Source organism: Liolophura sinensis, chromosome 6 (assembly GCF_032854445.1).
Source record: "Liolophura sinensis isolate JHLJ2023 chromosome 6, CUHK_Ljap_v2, whole genome shotgun sequence".
NCBI lineage: Eukaryota > Metazoa > Mollusca > Polyplacophora > Chitonida > Chitonidae > Liolophura > Liolophura sinensis.
Window position 1 is genome coordinate 55,142,245 of NC_088300.1, and position 21,965 is coordinate 55,164,209.

The window sequence follows — 21,965 nt, forward strand, 5'->3', positions numbered from 1 at the left end:
GCCGGATGAACTCCCGTAAGCCGTCATTACGTCTCTGGTTTTCAAATGCGTTTCTTTTTACCGGTGTTTGGCAGTCAATTAAGATATGAATTATGATAACAAGTTGGCAACATCTGCTTAGGCCACATATATCGTGATGTTCTATCGTACATGCCCGTTCCATGCGTGCATTCTCAGGTTAAATTTAATGGTTTGCATCACGTGACAAAGATCGTTTTTCAAATGATATACCCATGACTTAGATTATACATCCACACGTAAGTATAAACAAGGTTTTCGGATATGTATTGGTCAACATAATCTGTTACTAGATGAAATCTGACACTCCCGCTGTACACAGGAAAATAACACAAAACCAGGTTCTGATCATTTAAACATTTTATTTGAAGACAGGATGCTTAGCCTTTCAAACTTGTGTATATTCAGCAAATTCTGGTTCCATGACGGCGCAGAATTAATAGTAATGTAACTTTAACCTAATTAGTTTTTTGTTCAGAAAATCATCACTTGACGCCAGCAACGTACCATCAGCAAGATCTAGAAAATGACTTAATATGTTTACTTTATTGTACTATTTCGGCGAGATTTTAACGTTTCCATTGTCGTATCACCATGGAGCAATACACTATGATAAAAAGATCGACAGATACGGTTATGGTAAAAATGCAGATACACTTAATGCTTTTAATACTCTTTCTTCGTACTGTTTTCTCTGAAAACCACAGAAAACTCCATAAAGGAACATGGCTTACTGGGTGTTACAAAAACGATTTTTGTGCTGTCTGTAGGATACCTTGGAAGAAAACAATGCTCGCCCCAAGCATATGTAGCGACCACAGCTGTCGGGAAGGTAAAGGGAGTTAACCCATGCTTGAAACAGCTGTGCTATGGTCGATGTACGAGACGCGCACCCTCCCTGCACCGGTGTAGGCAAGAATGATAGTCAGCAATGCAATTTTTGATAACAAATAACATGACGACGTTAATATATTATCTGGTATTAAAAGAAACATCAGACGTTCTTTGATAGCTAAATGGCATGCGGTCAGCGTGCATTTGTTTTGGCTCAGTACAGAAAGTACACTTTGTCCACATCCTTTCAGATTGCCAATTGCACTCTAGTTTCCCATCCCAAAAATATCCATCATGACCAATAGCAGAAACACATTCGACTAATTGTTTCTGGCAAGCTAGCTGAACTGTATTCGGTAAGGAATAAGGGATTTTTACGTTAACGGTACCCGTATTGGCGTCTTCTGGACAAGTCGAATGGGTCTGCTCTTATTATAGGTGTAAGGTGAGGGAGGCTTCATGAAAACTGCGCAAAAAGATATTTTTTTTCACAAAGGATGGTAGCGTTTTTTTAACTATTGGTATGTTGTTATGCCACTGGATTTTTGCTTGTATCACGTGTATCGGCACAAGGCAAGCTGCTTCTACAGGAAACTTCCAAGAAAAGCACTACATCAAACATGTACCAAGTGAAACCTCGTTAGTTTTGGAGAAAAAGATTTACCACTGGCACATCTTTTGTCGGTCTTCAAGGCTTTCATGCACATCATTTTCTTGTTTTGGGGAGATCTAAAAAAGACCCAACCAAAAAGACCAAAATACAAAAAGAACCAATCTTGTTATTCTTTCTTTTAAATATCCAAATCTGCTCAAATAATTGGAGAGTGATATATCTGTTTAGGAACTATTCCTACTGTGAGAAAGCCTTTTGCAATTTGTTTATTTTTACAATTTCCCATACTTATACTATTTTCAGTGCCCAAACCCAAGGTTTCCAAGACACAAAGCCAGACTACTGTTCACAGATGTCACTGAAGGAATGCCATGTTATCATCACTTCCCTGTAAGAAAGGAATGCTGGCTGATACATGACATACAAGAACCCACAGCACCATCTGAGGTATTGTCTATTTCACGTTGCATAGTGGCTGTCTATTGCTGTCTATTAACAAGAATAGCCATCTGACATCTGGCTAATACAGACATAGTAAGTCAGTACAGTTCAGCAGCTGTTCAGTTTGTGTCCTCTAAGGGCTCCTTTAGCCAGGAGCCAAAGTATACCATGAGAGGTAGATAAATAGTGGACACATGTCCATAGTGACCAGTACAGAGTAAGGCCTCGATCATCACCAGCCAAGAGCCATGTACTTATATATACCACTGCACTAGAAAACAGGTTTACACTTGAAACAATTAACACTATTACAGATTTACTGGTTTGTTCCTTAAAAGATAATACCTGAATGACACACTATTATTATTATTATTATTATTATAATTGACAGACCACATTCAAAAAATTGTCTTCAAATGTATCCAATATGCACATGCAGTTTGACAAAAAAATGTTGTATGCATCACTGTGCAGTTTAACGAAACCAGACAGATCGAATCTACTTGATCCAATAACATGAAGTAATGAGAATTGTGCATAAATCTATGGCTACTGATGAAACATAATGATTGGAAAATGACACTGTGATATCCATTATATACAAACTTTTACAAAGATATATGAATAAATGAGTACTGTAAATCACAATAAGCTTGGGTAAAAACAGACTCAAAACTAAATTTCACAGATCTATACTACAAAGTCCTGCTAACTGTGTGCAAATGGCAAAGGTGAAAAAATTTAAAGGGAGATTAATTACAGGACATGATAGTGCACTTTTGATGGAAGCCATTTCAGTTCAAAACATCAAGACACAGCCTGTACTGTATGTTATTTGATCTTGAAGGTCTGGTAAACATACAGTTAATGAATGCCTTTTTACACATTTCCTTTATCTTGAGACATACATAACTGTATATGGCATGGGGAAAGAGAAATACAAGTGGACCATATACAACTGAAAATAAAATACAAGAATACAACAATGCCCAAGTAAGGCCTGAGTAATAAATAACTGGTATTAATGTTGACTTTCTGGTCCTGTTTCAGAAGTAATTGGTTACACTCAACCCACAAACCATGTAGCAAACAATAAGACACCATATCTGGCCTGTACAAAGTACAGATCTCAATAATGCTTTGGTGGCAGTTTCACCATTGTAAAAAGCATCACCTTCATATTCCTTCTGGAAACACACACAAAACAAATACCAAATGCTTTCTTACTGACCCATGACTGGTCATGAAAATATCACATATCTAAAAATGTTTTTGTGAGCTTATGATTTTAAAGAGTACATCTGGTAAAAAGATCATACAGAAAAAAAAATCTGGTATAAAACTACCCTTCAAAGGGAACTCTATAAAATAGCAATGGAAAAGTAATGTACAAAATGCTTCTAAATAAAAGGAAGTCCACGGTTTTAAAGGAGATCAGAATCAAATGTAACAATTACAGTTTTCAGAGATGGTAATTAGTGATGTAACATTTACATTCTATAGTATACACCACACAGAGCTGTCAATTACCAGTAGTTATCTCCCACATGTGGAGTGACAGCCATAAATAGATGGCACTACCAATCAGCACTAAGGACATCTCTGGCAGGGGTCCAGCACTATTTGGTCTGTGGTCAGCAATAATCAGCATCTCCATCTGTACTACCTGTGAAATCAGGGATAAAATAGATTGTTAGATCTCTGCACACCAAAGTCATGAAAGAGTGTGAACATATTTTGTGCAAGACAACTTCACTGATCAACATCATAAACAGTGTTTGCCAACAAGTACGTTCAAAATATGTGTGACAGGGATTCAAAAGTACATTGTACATCAATCCCACCATTGATGTATTCCATGTTAATTGCAAGACAGTAGCAACTACAAAAACTATTCGACACATGAAAACAGTGCATTACCCACTGATCTATTTGATTCTTGCATGAAACCATACTGGAGAATATTTCACGTATACAAAGGCTCTCATTTTTATGAACAGAGCAAAGCAGAGTGCCCAAGGTTAACAAACAACATTTCACATATTACTGACAAATTTCACCACACTATTACACACTCACAAAATAGATGAGAAACTGGCATGCCTCAGTCAAATGATGGCTTTCAGACTGGCCACAGCCATTACCTTTCCAGCTCAGATTGTATTCAAGGATGTTTTGGAAGAGTGACTAGCACTGTCCTCAGCGTCACTTCCTTGGCCTAACTTCTTCTCAAACTCTAAAGCCTCTTCCTCAGCCTTTTCTTTCAGAGCCACCTGGTAGGCAATTTCAAAAGCTTCACCTAGTGTCAGAATTATCTCCCTTGCCAGGTCCTGTATAACAGACAAAACGATCAACAAAGCTTACATAAAGAATGCCTAGCCCCAAAATATGAAGATAAAAATCTTATTTAAAACATAAAAATGAAAACTTCTTCAAATGTACAACATTTTTCTGACATGCTTGAAGTGCTAACTTGTTCTGATTAGATAGACATTATTATTCATTTCCTTTTCTTTGGGAAAAAATAATCAGCTACTGCACAAAACGCAGTAAGCTATTAAATAAACCAAAGTACATTTTTCTTTATAAAAGATTAATTAGCCATATGAATGTATAGTGGGAAGGAGCTGATGCGTGTAGGGCAGTGCAGAGTTGACAGGAATGTGAAGAATGATTTGTGCCATATAGCTGATGGTGAAGTAGAATTACTCAAGGGTGAAATAGCAACCAGCCAATTAACACCACTGTCAGTTTGCCCTGCGAGAAAAGCACCACACTACTTATCTACAGCTATTCTAACATTAATATAAAATACCACCAGGCTGCCTGTGGATATACTTAAGAGTGTTGAGCCCCTCATCGACCAGTGTAGGCTTGCTACAACTGTACAGAGTTAAGGGGCTGACTTGGGGAGAGGACACGGATTTTGTGGGGCACAGAGTAGATCAGCCTGGGGGTAGAGCTAGACTTCTGATGGCCTTACGGATCTGCATGACTGAGTCCTTAATACAAGACCCTATTACAACAGATCCATTATTTCTAATGTCTATTAGCTGAGATCCCATTATCAGCAACTGCATCAGGGCCATTTGTCATTTAGCCAGGTAAAGCTGGAGGTGTGAACTATTCTGTTGGCTGTCTCTACCTATGAGAACTCCCCTGTCCTATTTCTTACTCTGCCCGGCCCAGCCAAGTGCACTCAAGCGTAAGCAAACACTTAATTACCCAGCCAGAAAAAGACAAGTGCTTACGTTTAATTTCACCGACAAGCAAACCACATCATGCCGTCACAGTTGTAACAAATTCTGGCTAATCAAAATGTAAATTAAGGGCAGAGAACAGTAAGTGATTAGTGTAAAGTTGTGTGAAGGTGAGGTCTACACTTCACTCCTGTCACACATTTCACAATTATCTCCATAACTCATTCCTCAGGAAACCTTCAAGGAAATTCTGCATAATTAAATTCTACATGAAACTTCATCATTGACCTTTTCTGTTTTTACACGTGATCAAAACCCAATTTTCAAATAATTACAATGGTGTTGTAAACAGCACAGTGACAAATTTTAACAGCTAGGCAGGTTTTGGAGAAAAAAACACCTTTGACACTGTACATCAATCATAATTACCCAGTTCCCATGCCCTAAGGTGTGATAAATTTCACAGGTGCGAACACGGAAATGAGGGATGAACATGTACAGAAAAATATACAACAAATCTAGAGTCTGTATGCAGACTGACAACTTTTCCCCCCTCGACATTTATATCAACATGTATAGGTATTTGGATCAGATATTAAAAAGAACAAATCCTCTTGAAGTACAGGTTTTGCACCCCTCCCCCTCACCCACCCCAATGTATACAACACTCAAGATAAGAAACTGGGTACTTCATGTATATAAACAATGGCCTCTGTGACAACCACACATAATACACAGTCCCCTGATTTACAAAGATCACCTGGAAATGTAATTAGACACAGTTTAATGCCTTTTAGCTGTTGGCACATTTGATGAGGGTACTGATAAGACTGACCAGTGGGGAGTTGCTGGGGTTAATCATCTGCCTGTGTGTGGCACTTGGACTCATTCACTGCTCTGACACCCAGCTACTTTGTGTCAGCAAACCTTCAACCTTCCCCACTCCCTGCTGCCCCCAGCTAGGCTTTCCAATTGGATTTCCCTCAGATAAACTACATCTGATTAGTCAGAAACAAATGCTACCTGGAGAAATTAATTTTATTAGCAATGTACAAATGTGACACTTTGGCCATATTAAAGTTTTGAAAATAGTGAATATGATGGATGATCTTGTATTGATGGCATACAGTAATGACATTTTAATGAATAAAAAAAACACTAGTTTAATATCAATATTGGCAATCTAATTGGACAGCCTAAAAGCCTAACCACATTTACAAAATTCTTAAAAGTTTTTATTTATTTATTTATTTGATATGCGTTTTACACCATACTAAAGAATATTTCACTTATACAACGGCAGCCAGTGGGCCATCTCTAGGTTGCCTGAAGACCTTCCCACTTACGAAAAGAGTTTTTAAGGAAAGCTTACAAGACAAAACATTAATGTAAATGTACACCGACTCAATTATCATTTCTAAGAATCAGCTTTCATCTCAGATATGAGGGGAAAAAACGAACAAAACCAGCACCCTGAACAGAAGCCTGACATGTTGGTAATATGCAACATGGTTGTTCAGAATATTAAACGTAAATGTATCAGATGTTCTTTCCTCAACACAAAGGAAGATGACAGCAGTAAGCTATAAGATTCCCAGCTTTGTCATCGCTAGAAAGTAGCTTTCCCCATGGTCCTGAAAACTAGTTACACGAGTCATCAAAATCATCATTCCAAGTCACTTGGTTATTTAGAAACCTTAGAATCCAGTACTGACAGATTAATTCCTTTCTTTCATATTCTGGCAAAAGCCAGTTTTTCCATGCACAGTTTAATCATCCATTGCCAGCAAATAATCCACAATTAAACAGTCTACAGATGATCCAACAGTTCTTAGAATCAATTTGCAAAATGAAATTGCAGAGTGTGAAGAAGGTCACATATAACTGGAAATTAGCTATAAGAAATCATCCAGCATTAAGTCAAGAACACCAAATTCAAAGTATCAGACATTTCTAAATCCAAACTCCCATGATCTAAAATGTACTACTGGCCCATTATAATGATCAAGCTACCAGAATCAATAGCCTATTGGCTTTAAAATAAAACCTACCTGTATCTCCTATCTATAGAACTTATGAGTTTCAACATAAAGAGGGAGAATGGTTTGAGAGAGTGACAGAAAAATAGCAATACATCAACTTTTATATGAACCATGAGTATGTATAAGAACCCTTGATTTTCAAACTACTGGGATATGTTGCAACAGCCAGTCACACAGGTAACAGTAGATGACAGTGTTTAAGCGGGTAAGAACAAGAAATGATACTGACAGTGGAAATCTATCAGCTGCCTAAGACCAGTGCAGAGACTCAATTCTGAGATTATGGGGAGCTTGGGGTGGTTGATTTCACAGCGCGGTGGACACAGATAAAAAGTCCTGCTCAGTTTGTTGTTGTGAGCTGCTGAGAGCAGTCACCTGTCGGCTGGCTGGATATGGGGCAGAAGGCTTGACCATTGTGTGGGGGTTGGACAAGAGCTGATACCAGCCTGATACCCATCAGCTCAGACCCCTTGCATATCCAATACTGTCACTGATCTCAACAGAGAAAATTGGCCATCCAATATCCACATAACACAACTGCCACAACACTCTCATCCACACTGAGACGGCCATTCTTAGACGCTGTCAACTAGATGACAGGCTACGGCTGCCAGTAATCTTTTCACAACATTCACTGTCTTCTTTCTGACTAGTGGGGCGGAACAATACCATCACCCTATCCGAACAGCAATACAATGAGGAAAACAGCAAAACTGGCTACCACCGAAGCCCATATCTTCCCGATTCCCAGCAGGCTGCTAAAGACGGCTGAAATGAATTCTTCTGTTCAAAGTGTGAGTGGCAGAATTCGGTTTAATATCAGATTTATTACACCAATGAGTGGAGATGTGTGCTGGGGAGTTTCTCACCTTTCCGTCCCACTAAAGGATAACCTATCATTAAAGATCGGTGACAATAGAGGCTGTAAGTACTGGTTTGACACCCCTACATTCAATCTGCTTCTGCTTCCATTCACAGGTCAAATCTCTAGAACTCTGCCATTTATCACCTAATAACCAGCACAACCAACTCTCAGTTTCATTCAATTTAGCATGCAAAGGAAAAGAATAACAACCATACAGCTCACATCAGTATTTGGTTATTATTACCATTTCCTGGTGGCAGAAGTGGGAAAACAACAACAACAAAAGGCAATTTACATAAGCTAAGATTCAAATTTTTAAACCTTGTTTATTAAGTTGGAATTAATACACCCACTGCCACACATGACCAACTCTTGGCTTCTTAATGCCTTGCACAAGGGTCCAGTTAAATGACCTCCTGACATTTCCTGGTCCATTCACAATGTAATAAGTGGCTCAATGATATCAAGGTCCAGAACTGTCAGATGGTCCAATAAGGCGAGCCACTAAATCATGGCCACACTTCAACTTAGTGACTTGATGGCAACCCAGATTAAAATAACAAAAAATAGAAGTGCTTCAGATATGTTTATAGATCATCTGTTAACCAGATTACAGGCATGAACACGAGAGCTTCAAGCCACACAGATCAACCAGCCCCACAGACTGGATGAAAAATAGGATTATACAGGAAACCTCATAAAAGACTGGATAAAAAGCAACTGGACAAAGGTGAACTGACCGCAGCTTGTCCGCGGGTTGAAGGGACAGGCTGATGACCGGGTAGGTAAAGTAGGGGCGTGCTGGTCAGCCTATTGAGCAGGGCTGGTCACACACAATGTCACCCCCATTATCCCATACTGGCTTGAACACAGCATTGTCTATAAAAGCTCCTAAACCAATCAAACTGCAAGAGGTTAGAAATAATACATAGCTCTGATAGCCTGGCTAAGTCGTAAAATGGAGAGAGGATATCATAAAATACATGACATAAACTGAAAAAGTGCATCCCATAAAACAGAGGATATGAAACTTAATGAGATCCTCTAAAGTCCCACAATGAACCCAAACTGGCTCCATGCAAACTAACTTTCTGTCAAAGTAACCAGCAACTTTGCAGAAGGCAATACAACGAACTTTGATCTATACTCACATCATATCCTCTTCATTATAGATTCTTTTTAGTTTTTTCTATAGGTGTGAATTATTTCTTCGCCGAAGCGCTTTAAAATTCAATACCACAGAATGCCACCTTGTGTGAATAAATTCTTTGGAACTTTGATTTAGATAAATGAACAAGATGTGGGTCCAATTTCACGCAGGCACTTCTGGCACCAGTCAAACTATGAAATATGATTTAAGGCCTTCCTTTTGGGGCTTTGGAATTAAAATTTTGACCACCTCACATGTTACAGAAAGACAACCAAAAAACACCATAGAAAAAAGGTTTTAAATTTTAAAAAGTCAGAATCTTTGTTGAATCAGCCCATAATGTATATCAGTGCAAGAGACAGCTGTGATATTGAGATAGGATTTACTTATTTTTTTTCGTTTGATTGGCGTTTCACACTGTACTCAAAAATATTTCACTTATACAACAGCAGCCAGGCATTATGGTGGGAGGAACTGGGCAGAGCCCGGGGGAACCCACAACCATCCATAGGTTGCTGACAGACATTCCCAAACATGGCTGGAGCGGAAGCTGGCATAAGCTGGGCGTGAACTCACAGTGATCGCACTGATGAGCAACTTCTGGGTCGTTGCGCCATGCTGGCATGCTGGCACACTAACCACCATTGAGACAGGAAGTCTTACATTAAGGAAAACCGACTGAAGAACTTACCGTTCGGCTTACGCTGAACACATGGCAATAGTGTTTACTGGTCTCTCTGTCTTTGGTGATGTAAGCAAAAAAGTTCAAGTTTTCTGGATCTTGACATGCACAAAAGATGTTCCCAATTTCATGTTCACAGACAACTCTCTGAAATCAGGAAATAAACTGATACTTAAATATACAAATTAGTCAGCAATGCTGATACATGTATGCAAGTATTTCTAACATTCACCAGATGTACAAGAAATCTTTCCTCTGATATAACACAGATAATAGCCACATATCTTCAAGATATCTTGGGAAAATGTATAATTGCTTAACCTATTTTTTTACCCTTTTTGCACATGTGCAATGCAATTACAAAATCATTTTTAGCAATAAAATAATTCTTGTATGAGCATAGAAATTTGTGAAAACACATGGAAAGCAGCATTATTCAAGGTAATCTGATCTGTTTTGTTTATTAAAAATGATAACTTTAATTTCAATTGCAGAAAGTTGGCAATAAGAAAGAAAAGCCATAAAAGACAAATTCTGATTAGAGAAGTTTTTAATGAGAGGGTTTCATTAGCAGAAAAAACAACAACAAACCTTTACCTTAGTTTTGGCATCAATAAACTTGACTCCCTTGTATGATATGGACAACATAATCACTGGTATTTTACCTAATGCATCAGCAGAATTCTGAAAAATACAACGGCAATACATAAATAATGCTAAAACGCTAGATACTCAGCGGTGTATTAGCCTTGAGTTTCAGGCCAAGGTTGCTGCACTACAACAATGATGCTCAGAATGCATACATAAAACAATGGATTAAATCTGGCAGTAGGAATATCGTCTATCCTGCATAATTTTTTTAGTAGACCTTCTTTTCTCATAATAACACTAGAGCAGCAGGCCATCAGAATCTTAGGTGATGCAATATTAGGCCAAGGCAAAAACTCTTCGCGCCCAGAGTTATTTACTGAGCAGTACATTTTCACAACTGAATTTGTGACAAGTTAAGACATACCCTTAAGAAGGAATCAGAACTGTTAGCAGTTCGTGCAAATGAAGTTCACCATTCCTGCAGGTTACAATAACATTTATTCTTTTTTACATCAACCCATGCTTTTGAAACATGAAACTGCTTTTCATTTTTCTGTTTTTTTTTTTTTTTTCTTCATCCAAACAGTACTTTATATTGGCAGAATGGCTACAATAGAAGCAGCTGGTGGTATTTACAAGAGCCAACTGATTGTTGTTCCCCTGTTTATGACCTCCACCCTCCACCCCACCACACACACTTAAAGATCATCAAAAGCCTGCAGTGTAAATAGATTTCAACCATTAAGTCCTCTGACATACAGGTCAAACACAGAAAGTAGACTATAGATGAAGAGATAAACCAGTTCCACCTAGCACAAAGATTTACAAATATGATTTAAACATGAAAGGTTTTTGTACCTTCTCAAGTGGGTTGGTCATGTACCGTTTTGGTAACATAAAACTAGGTTTTTCATGAGAGATTAGAAAAAAGTACTTGACGGAACAAACATTTTGATTTGGTCACATACACACAGAATCTCTTCAATACCAGGATTCTGAAGAGTTGGCACAATAATGCGGGTTTGAGCTAAAATAACATACAGCTTTGGAATGACGTGAAGTGTTTGGAAAAAGTATGGGAGGGGGTGAAGTTTCTCCCGCAGAGACTTGTTTAATTCATCTTGATAACAAGGTGTATAGACAGAGGGTAAACCCCTGAGCGGCCCAGACAAACACCTTGACATATCATCTTTATGTTATTAAGGGGATGGTCTCCGTCAGCTGCTGATAGAAGATGAAGTCTATTTCATGTGTAATGAAGCAAAGCAAAGTTTCTCTTCTCAGAGCTAACATCCAACCTTAAGCCAGCAAAACTGAGGTAATACATCACAGCTCTCCTTCCAGCCTACTGCACCCCTTCTAAGGCTTAGCTTGATAAATTTGGCTGAATTAATCCACATCATTAAGTATTGGGAAATAAACGCTGCTCCAAAGGGGCACGATAACAGCAAACAGACCTTGGTGACATGAAGACGGCAGTTTTGAAGAATGTCTCTCAAATGGAGGTATGAGAGTTGGGGAGGCTTATCGCTTCAAACCACCATTCAATTTATGATGGATTCTTTAGAAGAAGTCTTAATGAGAGATGCTAATCACAGCTTTCCGTCTGTACTCCTATCTACCCTCTTACCAAGGCTGGAAATTGAAATTGTAATCCTTGATTAAATACGCTCCACTGACACTTTCACATGCAGTCAATGCCAAAAAACTGGGGTTGTTCAAACAGATCAAATAACAAAAAAAAGCACTTCTTACAAAAACCATATTTTCTTCGGTGGCAGTGTGGGTAGAGCATACTAGTGAACGAACATTTCTTGTATTGTTCCTCGACAAAAGAAACAAACCAGTTTGTCATTTGGTTGGAGACAAGCTGGGTTGTGAGGGTAAAACAAACAAAAGCCTACTCGTGTGGATTGGGACAAACCTCTGCTCAGCGAGACACAACCAGAAAAATGAAGGGGAGAAAAAAGTTGATGATAAGCAGCGTATTAGAGGGTTGAGGAGGAAATGTGATCTCCACGGTTATTGATTTGGATTGTTGGAGAGGGCCTTTCTCTCTGCTAGTTCTCCACACCACAACGCCACTGCTTAGGTAGGTGCAATTGGATTACATCAAGCCAGTCAACCTGTTCATGGAAGCAGAAACAGTGATTTGGCGGCGACAATAGTTGGGCATTTATCAAGTGCTGCCATCTATCTTCCCCCTCAATGTACAGGTCATCTTTACTGATAGACAGCTTTCTATGCCAGCCAGGGCTAATATCATTTACTTCATTTCTAAGCAACCCAACACTTGCTTCACTCTCAACGCAAACCCTCAATATTGTTTTTGGCGAGAGTCAATCCTGGCAGGGTCTTTCAGCTGGGCCACAGGGAGCCAGGCCTCCTGAATAACGAATGTCTCTTTTCAAAAGGGCAGACAACAGTGATAGTTAATTGAATTCCTCTAGCCAGTTTTCAACTCTCAATAACTAGCCAGAAAAAAAGCTGTCCCTGTCAGCGAGCGTCTAGTCCGTCTCATGGCCACAAAACACAACGCTCGGCCTGTGACACATCTCTCTACATAAAACACTTATTACACTTCTTTGACACGTCCATTTTGGCAGGTCTCATAAAGCTATGTACTGGCTAATGTTTGGGGGCTATCATACCCCATTTAACCATGGCCTTTGTTTCCCTTCAGCCCTCACTTTTGAGGTGACAAAGCCTATTCACATGTTACACAAGTTCCAAACAGTTTTTCACAGTTCAACACTAGACAGATTCCCCGGCCCATTCTCAGAGATGTAATGTACACCAGCAGGCAGTTTGTGGGCCGATGATAATTCCGGTGGGGGAGGGAGATGGCTGCTGCACCCCCTCTCAGTGAGGCTAATTCCCTCGCCCTTAAAGAAGAGACTTACCCTAGGGACATACATGCACTTAACACATCTACTGTCAATGCCACAAAGGACTTAGCTCTTCTGTTATAGAGACACCAGCTTATGGCAGTACGGGGGTATGTACCTACATATCGCCACACATAAGACCACATGTTAACACATCAATCAGACTTCTCATCAGACCGATTTCTATAGCAAACCACTTATATTAATAGCCATAAATCAGTGTTTTCTCTGTGCGGCTTGAGTCCTAATGGGAGGCAGGCGGGACTCTACCCCTCATTGTAACAGACTCTTGACCCAACTCCATGACTCACTGGCATTATCCCCCTATACATCCTCAACACTACATCAAAGCAGGCCCATTCTCAAGTCGCTTGAAAGAAAACAGAAATGTATTTTGGAACATTTTATAAAGGCGCCTCACTGACTAGCATCTTAACCATTTAAAAGAGGCTCTTCTGCTATGGGTTAAAACTTTTAAAAAGAATGCCAGTTTAATAGTTCAAGTATTGATTCAATAGACTCAATGCCGAGGGCTTTAGGCTTTAGGACACATGCAAATATGACAGCCAAAAAGGTAACTCATCTCTTGTAAAACGACAGCACATTTCTTTAAGTATCCTTCACATAGCCAGGCCACAATTATACTGAATACGATTAAGATTGTCAGTGAGCTATTATACAAGTCCTGTGACAAGAGCACAGTGTGCCAATAGTCACCTTAAAATAACATTTATAACAGTTCAACAAAAAGGGGGCATTAGCCATAACCTCAGATTCATCAAAATTCGGAACACAGGCGCCAGTGGTGTTAAGGCCCTTTTTTTCTCCACTGATGGTTAAATGGCCTCCCAGACGAGTTGGCCGACGCAAACATGACTCGCTCTGGTTTACAATAAGCACACAGATTACAGCACTTAGGTTTCTCTCCTTTGTTCGCTGTATTTGGAGAGCTATTAAACTTGGTTAAATTCTCAATGGTGATGAACAAGGAGATTTATAAGGCTACACCACATGCAGTACTTCATCCAGCAACAAGCTGCATTTGTCATATGTGTCCACACTATAGTGATACTTGGAATGTAAAATTTCTTAAAAATACCACAACCACCAAACATCTTAAAAGGCAGCATTTTTGAGGTAACAGATCACCTGACAAACCAAAATATTTCTTTTAGTTTTCCCAAATGGGAAATTACTCAAACCTTTTACATTTCTCAAAGTTTCTGTTCGTATATAGCAAGAGAGATCCCCAGCAATATTCATCAGAAGCAGAAAGCTAACACACACAAAATTTTATCCAATAATTTAGGCTTAGAACGTATGAAAATTAATAACAAGTAATCCAACTATAAAAAAACAATAAAAAAAAAACATTGTATAGAGTTGTCAAAGATGTGATTTTGGAATTAATTTATTAACTGTGACAAGCAGTTCTATAAATGAAACTGTCTATGGGCTGGTTAGTCTATCGGTCAAATTCCTGACATCTTTTATTAATCCCAGACTATTCACTTTACACGGGGCCTAGGTGCAAGATGACTGATTTTTGTGACAGTCGAAGCTTTTGTAAATTGTGATCGTCTTATTGGTGTTATTTTCTTTCAAAACTATACGAAAGAATATTTCAGTGACATGGTGGTTTGACAGCGGGTGTAAGTCAGGAGGTTTATAAAGTATTCCTCCACCCATAAACCTGCTACCATTGTATACATAAAATATTCTCTAACATTCTCGCCAAGCGTTATTACTTTTTCAAGTTTCAAGTTCAAGTTAAACAAGTTTAGTTGAGAAATCCATGCAGAGCCTGAAGTTAACTAATGTTCACTATTAAGTTCTCATCAAACCTTCAACATAATACCAAAGTTGACCCAGAACAGGAACATGTGACTTGTGGTCTCCAGAAGCAACACCTTACCTCACTGAGTCATTAAAGGCATATCCATTTTGACGAATTCTTTAGAAATTGAGTTTTGAAATTCAGTGTGTGTTACAAGATATAACGTAAATTTAGGACATTATGCAAAACTTGAGCATGGCTTGAAATTTGAGCAAGATTATGTAGTGCACTTCAAATAGGGCTAAACAATTTTTTATAGATGTGCAAATTCTCAAAACCTTCAGCATCCCTCAAAAAGTTCATGTCATCTTACACCATGGAGAAACACCTATGTTAAAATACATGGTGCCAAAAATTTTTAGCGAACAACTAACCAACAGACAAGACTTACACTGTACAGAGATGCTTGTGGCAGTTAAAGAGCTATGCCTCACTTACGTCTAATGAATGATATCACAATGGCCAAAGCCAAGTGTTTACTTCCACAACATTGGTACCTAGTGTTTATTCGAAGGACTGTCAAATTTCCCACTATAATATAACGATCAGCCAAAGTTATCCCCTGATTGATTCATGAATACGAGAAAGTGATAGCAAAGTAATTATCTGCAAGTTGATAGACAGGACTCACACCCATGCAAGAAACATCATGCTGCAGGTTTCTTCACACTCAAAAAAGAGGACTTAAATGCAGGAAGAAAAAAAACATTCCAATTATAACACACAAAAACTTCCAAAAAAAAAAAAAAAAATCCCCAGAGTGTTAATTTTCGTTTATGTAAAGACATAATGGTGTGTTTATGGGAACACATTGTTGCACAAGCTCAAAGGCCATTGTGTTTTATTACAGGATAATTATCGTTGACTCCATTAAACAGCCACAAAGATAAGACAGTGTAATCAAACCAGTAATATACACACAAACAGATTAGCACACACCATATAAACCCAACCTTAACACACATGAAGTCAACTTCAGACCACATGCCAAACAACAGAAGGGCCACAACACTGTCTCAATGTATGAATGTGTATATATATTAAGGCCTGACTGCTATTCTGGGTACCACAAGAATTGCCAACCCTGTGACCATGCTCTAACATAAATATTTGTCCATCTTTTAAATCAGATGGAGATGGGGGCTGTAGGTAATGGGAAAGCACATGTTACACTAATTCTTTCATCTACTTCGTAAGACTAAAAAACTTGCTCAGTTTACACATTGTTCATTGAAGAAAATGGAGGAATAATACTACCAAATAACACATTACAGCATCTGTGCAGGCCACAGTTATTTAACTTAGCTGCAAAATAGCCGCAATGAGAGGCACAATCTAGACTAACAGTGACATGTCTACATACATGTGGAACATGACCACATGCTTTCACATGTCAACAATACAATCAGTTTTTGCAGTACTGATACAGTTCTCAAAGAGGCACACTATGACACTGCTGAAAGAAAAAACAATGAATGTTCTAGGAAATACACACAGACAAAATGAAACCTATTACTGATTATAAGTCAACATAAAGTTTAATACTTCAATATTGTAGTTTTAAAGCAACAAAAATACAACTGTATTTTTAAAGATAGTTGTCACAATGCCATAAAACACAAGGAACTATATGAACAAAGAAAAAACAAAAAAAAAAAAACCCACACATTCCACAGGAGTAAGCCTGCACAATTTTATATGAAAAAGTATATCCATCGACTGTAAATAAACACCACCACCAGACACACATAACAACAGGGCTCATGCTAAATTACAAACCTGGAATTTTTTCCTAAATTTGAGCTGTTCACAGAAAGACAATACAATTATATACTAAATCAGTTTTGCTGAAAATAAATCACACACCCAGTAAGTTGCAATTTAAACAAAGTACTCATACATCACTGGGGCTTTACCTCTATACTGACATGGAATGTAAGATGCAAGCCTATTTAATTTGGAAGAAATGTCTGGAACACACTGATTTCTTGGTGCGTCAATACATCAGATATAACATGTGTTACTTCTCCTAGACACTGATAAAAGGCTTCACCGAAGTTTTCTCACCTTCATTTTGGTCATTCCTTCTCGAGTTGAATCTATTCCGTGTAGCTCTTTGACTAACGTTGAACCTAAATACTGAAAGAAAGAAGATAATTTTTAAAAATGTGTGAATGTGCTAGGGACTGAACAAAAAGAAACTGCATTAAAATGGCCAAAATCAGGGAATAAAGGTAGTTCTCTAGAAAAAAAATAGATGAGCTTGAACATCCTAATCAACTTTAAGATGAGTAGTGTCAATTTGTAGATAAACACATACAAGAATAATACACGAAAAAATGCCTCATCTGTATCGGCAAAAATCAAAATTTCACTCAGCCAAATAATTTTTAAGTCAATCCAACTGGATATTTCAGTGAAATTTTATTAACAAGAACACATTCTCTATTTAAATACAGAAAGGTGAACAACAATCTATGTAAGACAAAATTATCTGTATGTTAAAATTATAAATTATGATCTTAAACTTGTTATTCTGTTTCCTGGACTAAATATGGAAGAACATGTATAGCTGGAGAGGTGATAAAAGGGAGGGAACTCTTACCTGTGCCACATAATTACAGCAGCCTTTAATCAGCTTCTCTGGTCGATGCCTCCATTGAGTCACAGGGCTGGTTGTATGGGCCATGTGAGGAGGACGAATGTGTATTGTGCTGTCTCGTAAACTTCTTCCCTGATACCAAAGAGAGCAACACATCAAAAACTGGCTGGCTGTTGAACTACCACAAAACAGAGCATACATCAACACTCCTTGAGAGGCCAGATGTGCTTATGTCCTGTATCACTCTAGTATTACCAGAACACAGATGGACAGAAGTTAAAATAAATTAAGGCATAACTATGCCTTAAACATTTGTAGTAGACAACTAAATGACATTAAATGTTACAAAACCAAAATATTTCAGTCTGTTTTCAAAACCATTAATGGTTATTGCCTAATGAATGTCAATACTCTGTGAAAGTGGCATGGTTGGGCAACAAAGAGCATGCACTTGTCTATCTCCAATAGAGAATTCAGGTCACTTGTCAAAATTTCAGGCATACTTTGGAGTTCAAACCAGAAAGAAGCTGAGCAATCATGGTAGTTCCAACCCAACTCACCGATCTCTTCAGAGAGTCTTCTTCCTCACTGCTATCTACCTGACTGATGGAGTTTTGCGAGGACGCAGATGTATCAGCAGCCGCTTCCCGAGGCTTTGGCTTCACTTTGGTATAATCTTTGTAAAAGTCTAGCCCCTCAATAGGAGACGGCTGAGGTTTTGACACTGGGGATTCATCATTCAGACCAGAGTTTTTCCATTCCTGCCAGTGAGAATGTATTATTATTAATGTAAAATGACACATATTTAAAGAACTCTAAACATACCCATACTAAATGGCTTTTCATTCTGGATCTTGAAGGGCCTCCAACGTGGCGCAATGATCTTGGAACCAGTCACCAATGCGGCCGCTGGAAGTTCAGGTCCAGCTCATGCTGGCTACCGCTCTAGCCATATGTGTAAAGATTTGCCAGCAACCTGTAGATGTTTGTGGGTTTCCTTCCATCATAATGCTGGACATCGTTGTATAAGTGACATATTCTTCGCCAATCAAATAAATATTATAATTTTGAATCAAGCAATACATACAACTGGCCCATACCACATGTATTTGAAATGTTTTTAATGCTGTACTGAGAGATTTTTCACTCACACAGCAGCAGTCAAGTTTATGGGTGCTAGAAACTGGAGTACTCTGAGTTAACAACATCTCTATGCAAGGTACCTGACAGATTCCTCAATGCATAGCTAAAGATAAAACAGCAACAGCTGCATCTGAGAATGTACCTTTATCAGCTGATCGCGTGTGGCTGAATCAACTGTAAGGAAATGCACAAAAACCAAAATATTGAAAGAGTTGTTTTCAAAACTAATAATGGTAGGTCTGATGGACAGGCCTGGCAATTTCATTTGACCGAGGTTCCTAGCTGATAATAAGTAAATCCAGTAAAGAAATGTGTCCAGTGAAGACCTACTGTGACATCCACCTGGAGTTTCTCCGTTTTTTCTATCTGTCTTTCTCCTAAAGATGCCAACAATCGTTTTCTGTGACCTAAAGTGGTAATATCTAATACCTGAAATGAAAAGATACCCTCTATTACTGGTATGTAAGGATACAACATAAAGCAAGGCAAGCTATGTGAAGTAAGGGACACAACTGTTATGCACAGCTGATTATTAACAGTGATGTCCCTTAGATCAGCATGCAGAGCAGTAACAACATACAACTTCAGTTTAAAACAGGAAAAACGTAACCATGATTAAATTTATTTATTTATTTATTTATTTGATTGGTGTTTTACACCGTACTCAAGAATATTTCACTTATATGAAGGTGGCCATCATTATAGTGGGAGGAAGCCGGGCAGAGCACAGGAGAAACCCACGACCATTCCCACATATGGCCAGAAAGGAAGCCAGCATGAGCTGGACACCATGATTAGAGTATTTACACTTAGATATACACAATGGTTCTTTACATGAACAAGTTGGAAGAGATGCATGACAAGAGAACTCACTGTAGCTAGTTCTAACTCCCATAGTTTCCGAACTCTATCCATGGAGGTGTAGCCATGTGATTTGAAAGCATCGGTGTACTCGGAGAGCCTTAAGGAGGAGAGCCAGTTTTCTACTGAGGATGGCATGTGGGTGGGACCTGCCAATTAAAGGAGGAGAAAATTAGACTGCATATGTAAAACCATCTTCACAGCTATGATATTAGTGTGATTCATTCAACATGGCATAAAAGGCATAAAGCTGCATTCATACAGAGCTATTCCTCACGTCATCCCATCAAAGGGAAACAGGAAGAACTATATTTCATCTAATTTTTACATTTTGACTAAATTTGAATGGCACTGGAGACAATTCAGTTTTGATGAATTTTGCAAGGCATCAAAGATCACACTGTGGCTCAAACAAACCTACCCTAGGCATCAGCAGGTGAACACTCCTTACACTACTGACGTCATTCAGATAATTGTTATAGTAACACCATTATTATTTCTTGACGATTACACATCTGGGTAGATGAGCTAATTGGCACTCAGGGTTGTCAGTTCAAAACACAAAGTGCAATTCTCACACAAAACAGTACCATCACTGGAACAATAATTCTATTATCACTGGCACAATCCTTCTGTTATGTTTCCAATCATTATTAATCATCCTCCTCTGAAAAGAAATAATGATTTAGCACAATCTACACTGTGTATGGTCAGTTTCTGGGCTGAAAATGAAACATCAGTCTCCTGCTTTGACCCCAAATTCCCATAGTTATCATACAAGGAAACAGAGACCTGATTTACCACTGACCTATAGGCACAACAGGAAGCAGCAGTCTAGACGCTTCTCGTATCCTCCGCCTATGATCCTCATTTTCCACGCCTATTGTCTTGAGATCCTCCTCCTCCAGAATTGTACCACCCTAAAATGAGGACAGTTACCACCGTTATATGGACAAGCATGGAAATTATTAGCCAGTACATCTTATACACTGCTGAAAGTCTGTTTTGATGTACCATGTAATCAAGTCCATCCTCAACAGATTTCTATCACAGACATGGAGCTTGTTCTGACATATTAGAGGAATGTTACATATGAATGATATAGATTATAGATACATTTTTTATGATTTCTTTGAAGTTCACCTGAGCTCCCACCTGAACAATACATGTTAGTCTTCACAAAGTTTTCAAATTACATCAGAAGTAATACTATACTGGTCGATTTTGTCACTTATATAAGGTAGTTCTCTTCAGAACAGGTCAGTTGATAGGTAGTCTTGTGATTAGCCAATTACAAAAGGTTCATGCCAGGTTGCGACTCAAACTGAAAAACAAAGAATAACACAGCTCATCAGACATTTACGAGAAAGTTACTGAAAAAACTTACGATAAAATCCAGATCATCAAATCCATTGGCAACCAGTGTGTTTTCATATCGTCCCAGACCTAAGCCTTCCAGCCAGTCTCCCACACTCAGGATTTTACCTGTATCTACAAGGGATAACAACATTGAGACAAAATAGAGGAAATCTATTTTGTATGCTAAGCACATATTCCAGTACAACATTTTTGCCCATACAAAAACATACATTTGTAAAATTTCAATTGAAAGAGATCAGAAATTTCAAAACATATTACATTCATGCATATTTAACATGTTTACGGGACATCTATCAGATGAGAAAATCATATCTTGTATAGTTGGTCATTCATACATTTGAGTAACTTCACAATTACGATAATACTGATATCAATTTTGGACAATCAAACATAAGTCAGGTTGAAATGTTTAAATTTGGGTTAAGATTAGAATTAATGAAGACAGAAAGCACATGAACACAGCATGATCACAACCATATATGGGCTTTAGGGGTGTGGCCTGAAGGAGAATATGATGGAGGACAAGAGGAGATATGATCCGTTCACCATCTATTGTATTGGGTGGCTGGTTAGCCAAGTGAATGGGTGGGATATGTTGAGTGGGTGGGTGGGTTAGTTTGCCTACTTTGAATACCTCCCAGCAAGTTGGCAAAGTCCTCCTCGTAATCCCGGATGAAGACAGATTCTCTTGCAATTCCTGCCCCAAATGAAGCCATTATAGCCGCGATCTAATGAGAGAAGAGAGGACCAAGACGCATGGGATCAAGTGAGTGACCAGAGCGTAAAGTGTTGGGGCAAGTCACCTCCAGTGCTGTTAG

The 21,965-nt window shown here is 38.5% G+C and overlaps 1 protein-coding gene across 6 annotated transcripts in view; it reads right to left on the reverse strand.

The window, feature by feature from the left end:
- Window positions 1-367: 367 nt before the first annotated feature.
- LOC135468189 (ankyrin repeat and SAM domain-containing protein 1A-like) overlaps window positions 368-21,965 on the reverse strand; it is a 75,091-nt gene continuing 53,493 nt past the window's right edge. For 2 of the 6 annotated variants that reach the window (XM_064746291.1, XM_064746297.1), the window contains 13 exons: window positions 21,773-21,875; window positions 21,155-21,258; window positions 20,576-20,687; window positions 19,780-19,916; window positions 19,237-19,335; window positions 18,324-18,524; window positions 17,767-17,895; window positions 17,229-17,300; window positions 16,941-16,964; window positions 10,443-10,529; window positions 9,855-9,992; window positions 4,051-4,236; window positions 368-3,572 (listed from right to left, as the gene is read on the reverse strand). In XM_064746291.1, the coding sequence (XP_064602361.1) occupies window positions 4,060-4,236; window positions 9,855-9,992; window positions 10,443-10,529; window positions 16,941-16,964; window positions 17,229-17,300; window positions 17,767-17,895; window positions 18,324-18,524; window positions 19,237-19,335; window positions 19,780-19,916; window positions 20,576-20,687; window positions 21,155-21,258; window positions 21,773-21,875 (1,383 nt within the window). In that variant the 3' untranslated portion in view covers window positions 368-3,572; window positions 4,051-4,059. The remainder of the gene's footprint in view (window positions 3,573-4,050; window positions 4,237-9,854; window positions 9,993-10,442; window positions 10,530-16,940; window positions 16,965-17,228; window positions 17,301-17,766; window positions 17,896-18,323; window positions 18,525-19,236; window positions 19,336-19,779; window positions 19,917-20,575; window positions 20,688-21,154; window positions 21,259-21,772; window positions 21,876-21,965) is intronic. The other 4 variants (XM_064746295.1, XM_064746292.1, XM_064746294.1 and 1 more) reach the window with 3 other exon arrangements.